The 8,808-nt window shown below is 39.0% G+C and overlaps 1 protein-coding gene across 1 annotated transcript; it reads right to left on the bottom strand.

Moving 5' to 3' along the window:
- Positions 1–1,729: 1,729 nt before the first annotated feature.
- Positions 1,730–3,136, bottom strand: LOC110691621. The gene has a single exon (XM_021868577.1). It carries the CDS (start codon positions 3,134–3,136, stop codon positions 1,730–1,732), a length of 1,407 nt encoding a protein of 468 aa, XP_021724269.1.
- Between the last annotated feature and the right edge of the window lie 5,672 nt (positions 3,137–8,808).

The raw sequence follows: 8,808 nt of genomic DNA, 5'->3' as shown, positions 1-8,808 counted from the left end.
AAAGAGTTGAAATCGAATATACCACCCTCAATCACCACAAGATCAAACTTGGCTAAGAACTCCAAAGTTGGTTGAACATATGTATGGAAGCTTCGGCTCACAAAAGACCACATGCGAAGGTTGTTGAGAAATTCCCTCAAATCCTCATCAATCCCCAATTTAATCATGTCCGCTTGAAAGTAGTGACGGGAAGGCTTGAGGGAACGGTCTGATTTGAGTTTGGAGTGTCTAGCTTTTTGGATTGGGTCGGTAATTCTAAGTTTGGGGATAGGGGTAGGTTGATGTTGTTGTGAGGTAGAGGGAGAAGGAGCGGGTTCTTCATTGGTTTTTCGTTTTTTGAAGAGGATTTTGATGTGTTTAGACATGATGGATTTTCAAAGATAGCAACTCAAAACACCACAATCACCCCAAGAAACTCCAACCAACAATCTTGAATGCTTCAATCGAACTCCTTAACCAAAACCGACAAGCAACAACTCACTACCAAAGTTTAGCAATCCCAAATGCACACAATTACCACCAATTCCAGCCACCAAATGCATTCAAACCATGTACCAAGCACAAAGAAATCAAGAACCAAGGATCAACATTATCAACGAAGCACCACTACCAAAAATACAATCACAACCATTCTCAACAATAACGATCAATCAAGCTACACAAACAGCAACACAATGTAAGCAATAAACAATCATTTTACATCACAAATAACCAACAAAAATCCAATTTCAAACATCAAAACCATCAAAATACATACTACTACTATTCATACCCATGAATTAACTAAAACATTCAATTATATGGTATAATAAGGCAATTAAGAGTAAGAGTAGATGATTATACCATACAAGAAGCAAGTTAGAGCACGTTAACCACCAATTTCCACCCACACGAAAAACCCCAAATAAGCTTCAACAATGGAGGAGAGAGAATGGTGGTTGTTATGGGTGAAATGTAGTATGAATTTGTTAAAAATGGAAGAATTGTAAGAGGATTTAATGAATTATAATGAAAACTTGGTGGAATTTGAGTGAAGATTTGATGAATGTGAGTAGAGTATGCTGAGGTTTTGATGAGGGTGAAAGGGTTTATGTGCGTGAGAAATGAGGGTGAAGGGGAAATGAGGAAAAAGAAAGAAGAAAGAAGAAGGCACGACTGGGGGGGTGCGCGAACGCGCGGCCTAGCAGCGCGCCCGCGCCAGTGTCGCGCGCGCTCGCGCACGGGCTAGGCGCGCCCACGCCAGCTGCTGCTCCTCTTGCCTTTCTCCTTGGTGCGTTCATGCGTGGGTATATCGATAACTATCATTCCGGGATTTTTGCCCCCATCATAACGACCAGTTTCTAAATGTGAAAAATGTGGGTTCCACACCCCAAATAATGGTAGCACCACGATGAACTCACCAAGTTCCAATTTCTTCAAACTTAAGCTGAAATTTCCTAACTTACCTTTCTAACAATTCTTACCCCTTTTACCTCAAAATTTCAATAAAATCGAACGTAAAACACATCGAAAACCGCGAAAGACCATTCCATTGCTCGTTCCCACTTAATGTAATCTAACTCCAAGAATTCAACCTATAAATCCAAAATAAAAACAAGTGAAAGAAAATAAAAGAAACTAAAAGAAAGAAAATTAAGAAAAATTGAAATCAAAAGAAAAGGTTAGAAATCTTCGGGTTGCCTCCCGGGAAGCGCTTGCTTAAGGTCCTTAGCTCGACCATTCCTCCAAATCACGAAGGGTCAAAGAACACCACCTTGTCAAAGGTAGCGGATAGAACAACTTCTCCTTCATTTTTAAGCAACCTCTCATTGTTGCTTGACAATACTTCACTAGCTTGCACATCAAAAATAATCTTTTCATTTCTCATCTTCAATCTCATTCTCTTCTTCCTCGAAGCTCTTGCTTTCTTCTTGATTTTGTTTATTTTTGTAGACGGTTTCACACCGTCTACCTCCATGGAATCCTCCTCTTCCTCTCGAGGGTAGAGCTCAAACCAATTAGGAAAGTCAATCTCCTCTTCGTTCATAGCCTTTGGAAGCTCCTTCTTATCTTCACTAACTTTCATGCAATCAAAACTCACAAGCACATCATCAAAAATATCATGAACATTGTTAGATGAAGAATCAATCACATACACATTATCAAAAGAACTAAGGGAATCATCACACTTGATTCCTTTCATAAGGGATAAGGGCACATGCATTGGTTTTAGCTCAAAACTCCCTTTCTTGTTACCAACTCTCAAGGTAATTTGGCCTCCCTTAACGTCAACCAAAGCTCCCGAAGTAGCTAGGAACGGTCTCCCTAAGATAATAGGAATGTGGTCATTTTCTTCTATTTTAAGCACAATGAAATCAACGGGTTTTGTAAAACCAACTATCTTTAGGGGAACATCCTCAACTCTTCCCTTTGGAAACTTGATGGACCTATTGGCCAATTGCAAAGTCATGTTCGTAGGAAGAAGTTCTCCTAGCTTTAGCTTCTTGAAGACCGAGAAGGGCATTATGCTCACACTAGCACTCAAATCACATAAAGCATTCTCAAACATCTTACTCTTGATTTTGCAAGGAATGGAGAAATTACCCGGATCTTTCATCTTCTTGGGGAGGTCATTGTGAATCAAAGCACTATAACACTCACCAAGCTCCACCGAATCTATCTCATTACAATCTCTCTTGACACTCAAGATATCCTTAAGGAACTTGGAATATCTAGGCATTTGGGTCATGGCTTCAGTAAGAGGGATCAAAAGATGGACCTCCTTCATTATTTCAATAAATCTCCTAAATTTTTCATCTAGTTTGTTCCTCATTAACTTTTGGGGATATGGAAGGTCGGGTTTTCTCACTTCCTCTTGCTTTCTCTCATCACTCTTCTTTTTCTTATGGCTCTCTTCTTTTCTGACATCTCTTGACAAGTCTGCCTCTTTTTTCTCACTTGAAACACTCTTCTTCTTGTCCTCCTCACAATCCCAAGAAACTCTTTCTTCAAGAACTCTTCTACTCCTTGTGGTGATGGAATAAACGGGTTTCTTAGGATCAACTTCTTGAGAAGGCAATGAAGAAGTACTAGCACAATCTTTCAAAGTGTTTGCTAGTTGGGTGATTTGTGTCTCAAGCATTTTGTTATGTGTCATGATCTAATTAAATTTCTTATCGCTCACCACCATATAGGTGTTTAAGATTTTTGTTTGATTTTCAATTATCTCCTCCAAATTGGACTTGGACGATTGAGAATAGGAATTTTCACCAACTCCTTGAGATTTTGGACCAAATCCGGGTGGGGTTCCCCTTTGATTGTTTTGAAAATTTTCCCTATTTTGATTGTTCCAATTGCCTCGATTTTCATTGTTGCCAAAATTTTTGTTTTGGCCACCAAAGCCTTGAGATTGGCTTTGATTTCCATACCCTTGGCCTTGGTTTTGATTCCCATAACCTTGGTTATTATAGTTGCCTCAGAAATTTTGGTTTCCTTGGTTCCTATAATTACCATTGTTATAGTTGTCAAATCCACCTTGTTGGTGAGAATTTCTATTTCCAAAGTTTCTTGGTCCATCAAACCTTTGACCATTGTTATTGTTTGAGACAAAATTCACATGTTCACATTCACTACTCTCACCATCATCAAGATTTTCAAACCCATTTGAACAAGTAGAAGCATCATGGTCATAAGACCCACAATTATCACAAAACAAACATCCATTGGGCATATTGTTAGAGAAGAAAGAGGATTAGAGTTAGAACATGTATCTCTCCCTTTAATATGGGAGGGATGACCTTGTGCATTGGAAGTTGCACTCTCAAGCTTTGCCTTGATTTTTGTCATCTCCTTCCCCAAACTTGCAATTTGAGAGAATAGGTTGTTAATGGCATTAAGGTGATCAACCGAGTAAACGTTGATCCATTCTTTCTTGAAGACTCTCTTTCTCCTTCTTGTCAATCCATGTAGTGGCGCACCACATCTTCTATAATGTCCACAACCTCTTCTTCGGTTTTGTTCATGATTGGGCCTCCGGCTCCCGCATCAAGACACGATTTGCCTTGAGGACTCATCCCTCCATAGAAAATTTGAATGATTTGATATGTTGGGATGCCATGATGGGGACATTCTCTTTGATACTCCTTATACCTTTCCCAAGCTTCATACAAGATGTCACTAGGCTTTTGCTTGAAACTTTGGATCAAAGCCCTTGCCTCTGCCATTTTCTTTTGGGGGTAGAACCTAGACAAGAATTCCTTGGAAACTTCATCCCATTTTCTAAGAGAATTTGGCTTGACCTCATTGTCTAACCATTCCAAGGCTCGACCTATGAGAGAGAAGGGGACAACTTGAGCCGGATAAACTCTTGAGAAACACCATTCACTTTGATAGTATACAATACTTCTCAAACTCTTTGAGATGGTTTAGTGGACTCTCAATCTTAGCCCCACTAAATTGTCTTCTTTCAATCAAAGTGATCATGGCCGGTCTTATTTCAAAGTCATTTGCCGATGTTGTTGGCAATACAATCCCACTTTCAAACCTATATGCACCGGGAGTTCCCAACTCCTTTAAAGCAACTCTTGGATTATCTCCCATGCTTACTTGATCCTCTTCTTCTCTTTCTTGGTGAACTTCTTCTCTTGGAGAGCTTGGACTCAAAGAACGATTAGCAACCCTTATCCTTGTTATTGTTCTCTCAATTTCTGGATCAAAAGGCACTAAAGTCCTTCCTCTTATCCTACGCATACAAAAACTCAAAGCAAATATCAATTGCACGGCTACAAATGTAGCCTAAAGAGAAAAAATATTTTTGAATTTTTGAGATTAAGGTGAAATAGACTCAACAACCATAGCAATCATCTACGCCATTCCCCGGCAACGGTGCCATTTTTTACTCTAGGGCGAGACTAGGTCGTTAAAAACTAATCCACCCTTGGTCAAAACAAAATTTATAATCTCTCAACACACCCCTACACAAAGCATAGAGTAAGTCGAGGGTCGAACCACTAGGAATGGGAAATGCATGCTAAAGTCAAAGCTAAGCTATTTTGAAGAAATAAAGTGAGGTGTGTGTATTCAAAACAATCAAATAAACGAAATGAAATCAAATTTAACAAGCACTACAGTTAGGATCTGCATGTACTCGGAATGGACATAGCTAATTGGGATTGGAGATGACTAAGTCAAGTGTTGCGAGGGAAAATAAACTAAGCAATCAAGAGTGTAATGTAGGCTAATCTCCTAGAGGTAAAGCTAGCGCCAACTATGAGAGACTCTAACTAGAAACCTTGCAAACCTACTCAATCGACAAAAGCAAGCCACATATCAATTTTCCATATCAATGCAAGCTTACAATGCATTCTAGTGTAACAAATCAAAGTTAGCTACTCTTCAATTAATCACACACATGCACTTAATCAATCAACCAATTTAATCATAACATCAACTCCATCAATTTCCCCCAATTAGCATCAACCCATCACTCGTACATGCTTCACCATTCCCCTAGCAAGAGAACTACTCACAATCCATTGAAATTAAGATCAAAACTAAGCTAATCAACAATTTCATCATCATCAAATCAATAGAACTAATTCAATCACAAATTCAATTCAAACTTGAACAATCAACAAAGCAATTGAAATGATAAGCTAAAAATTTCATTAAAGTAAAAGAAATCGTTACATACTTACTTCAATTCAATGGAAGAAATGCTAGAATTAACAATCTTCAATCATCAATCAATAATCAAGAATTTCTCTCTCAACAATCTAGAGTTTCTCTCTCTAAAATTCTAATCCTAATTTCTGAATTAATTCTCTCAAATCTTCTCTAATGATTCTTTAATCCCCCCTCTAAAAATAGAAAGAAAATCTATATATAGTAAAACTAACTAAGAGAAGTTAGTTAGATCGTCCCAAAATAAACCCATACAGGCGCGGTCAACCATAGGGGAAAGCGAGGCCGCGCGAATATGGGTACAGAACAGGGACCCAGACAGGCGCGGCCGCGCCACCAGGCCGCGCGGCCGGCGCCATAGTCGCGCGCGCCCGCGCCTAGGAGCAGGGGAGCCCTCTTCCTTGTCATTCTGATGCTCCTCGTGCGTTCCACTTAATGCTCTTGATAAACACGGGACCTTGCAGTTTCTAAACTCCATGTTTGCGGATTCAAGACTAGAAATCATGCCCCTACAGCTTGAATGCACAGCTCAAGGACTTTAGGAACTTGCACTTCTCCATGCTTGAGCTTCAAATGGAGAACACTAGACATCCTAATCAATGCCGAACTTGGAAAAAGGCCTCGAGAAACTTGGAAAACGACCTTAACCTGAAAAATAAAGGAAAACAAGCAAATAAAAGAGAAAATAACAAAACAAACCAAGAAATGCATAAAGAAAGAAATCAAACTAAGAAAATGCAAACTAAAAGAAATAAAGAGTAAAATTAAGGAAAAGCTAAGTAAAAGAGCTATAGAATAACATGAAATTCATTCTAAAAAGAATCAAATGAGTGCCATAAATGACACTCATCACTTGCACAGACACAAAGACAGTCGGTTTCAGGGATGTACAAATGCTGCTCCATACATCCAGAACCGGCAACCCCCGTCCTAGACTCAGCCATACCAGGAGATCGGCTTACTACTGACCTAGGCTTTTCCATGTGTGTTGGTGATGAATCCATTTATTGAATGTAAACGTGCAAACGGAAAAAACAAAAATGAGTCGAAAAGGGTAGTGACGGTACCTTAATAAATGGCTTTGAAGAGTGTCAGGCGTTGTCCGGCTGTAACAGGCAGGAAGCGTTTTGCTTAGCATAAGCGGACGTCAACCGGCTTGGCAGGCGGACAAAGAGGAATTTGTTTGTGAATAACACGCGCGGGTGTCATACACTCTCTCTCTAGAAAAGCTTGACTTTATCACTCAAGACTTTTTGGAAACGTCCAAAATAAGAAGGGCTTAAAGTCATATTTATAAAGGGGTAAAAATTTAGGGGAACCCTTGTATTTCCTCGAAATGTGAACGGTTAAACCTAAAATTACCCTAATCAGTTACAGAGTGACAAATGTCACAGATGCCACATGGCCCGCCACGTCACATCTGTGAGGGGAAAATGTTTTGGGTAAAATTACCCATACCAAGTGGCCCAATTAGGGGGTGACATGTGTCACCTTCAAAGAGGTCCAAAATGGACCAATCATCTTTCAACACGTGTCCCTCCTAGAATGTTGGGAAAAAGAATGCCTTTACGGCCCAAATCCCAAGAAAGCTGTAATGCGGCGCAACCCATCAGTCCTAGGTTTCTAGTAACCTAGGCATGGCATAATTCCCGATGACCTTATAAATAGGGAGATTTTCCCCATTTCGGGGACACGTTCATTTATTACAACATACCTACATTCTCTCACATCAGAGAAAACATCTGATCTCGGAATCCGAGAATATCTCACTTTTACTTTTTCCGCATCTTTTCATCTTCTTCAACCAATACTAACTTGATTGTCGAAGGCAGAGCTCCTACTAACCGGAGTCTTCGTGCTTTTACAGGTAGAGACCGCCTGGGACCAGTCATGGTGATGTAACTCTCCCGAGGGACCAGAATACACCCAAAACAACACACATTACACTCCAAACATGATATACCCAAACACTATACAAAACATCAACAAATTGGCAAAAACCCATAATTTTGTAAATTCTACAACATTTTTCATTTCAAATACCAAATTATAGTACATTCCCAAACATGAAAAATACAAAATTAAAGGTCGAGAAAACATACCTTTACCAATTACAGAGCTACACCTTCGTTGCCTTCTTCTCCTTTGTCCACCGCTACAATCGCCCTCTTAAAAACCCTAAAAATTCGATCTTTGTAGAAAATGATTTTGATCAAACTTAGGGTTTATGGGTGAGGGAATTAATTTAGGGGTTTTTTCTTGATCACAAACGAAAGAAAATGAAACAGAGAGTAGAGTTAAGGAGGGAATTAATTTAAGGAAAGAGAAAAGTACAATTAAAAGGTGAAGTTAGGTGATGGAGTAAATGCTCCTCTGACGTTCGTCATAAATGTTGTTGACGTAGGGTACCGTATAGTTTCTAATTGTACCCTGAGGTTACACTGTGGAATTTCTCAAAAGGGTAGACACACCTTAGAAAACGCAACACCTTAGAATACCCAATACCTTAGTTGTTAGCATAGTTAAGGTAATTGAACTAAACTTATGAACATTTTGAATAGTACAAAAATCCTAAGATAAATTACTATTAGAATATGTTGTATAATAAACTTCAAGTTTTTGTTTTTGTACGTTGGAATCAATGATCTAACCCACCTAATACCCAGTAGCTTTTTGTTTGAAATGGAATATTTAACTTCTTGCACCTCTAAAATGTAGAGAAATTTGCGAGACGGGATTAAAAAACAATCAATGATTTCGTAGAATCAGAAGAGAAACTCAAACCGATTGAACTATCCCTCACTATCAAACTTAGCCAATATTAACTGTATAACACGGGTGCTAACCTAGTGGGACTAATAATACGGACTACATAAAAACGGAGTAAGAGCCTATTTTGATTGACTGAACTGAGTTGAAATGAACTTATTAAAGCTGAACTGAATATTTTATGAGAGTTGGAAATTATGATAAGAACTGAACTGAACATATTAGAGCTAAGTTGAACTAAACTTATTAGAGCTTGTAGACACCCATTTGTGTCTCCCCAAAACCTAACCCAGTGATCAGTACCTTTCACGTCGAATCATAAACGAATGAAGCGAAAGTGTGGAAAGTCTAGTGTTGCATATAGTTTTATTTTCTTTT

This window comes from Chenopodium quinoa, unplaced genomic scaffold (assembly GCF_001683475.1).
Source record: "Chenopodium quinoa cultivar QQ74 unplaced genomic scaffold, ASM168347v1, whole genome shotgun sequence".
Taxonomy (NCBI): domain Eukaryota; kingdom Viridiplantae; phylum Streptophyta; class Magnoliopsida; order Caryophyllales; family Amaranthaceae; genus Chenopodium; species Chenopodium quinoa.
The sequence above is the reverse complement of the archived record's forward strand: the minus strand, read 5'-3'. Positions and strand labels throughout refer to the sequence as shown.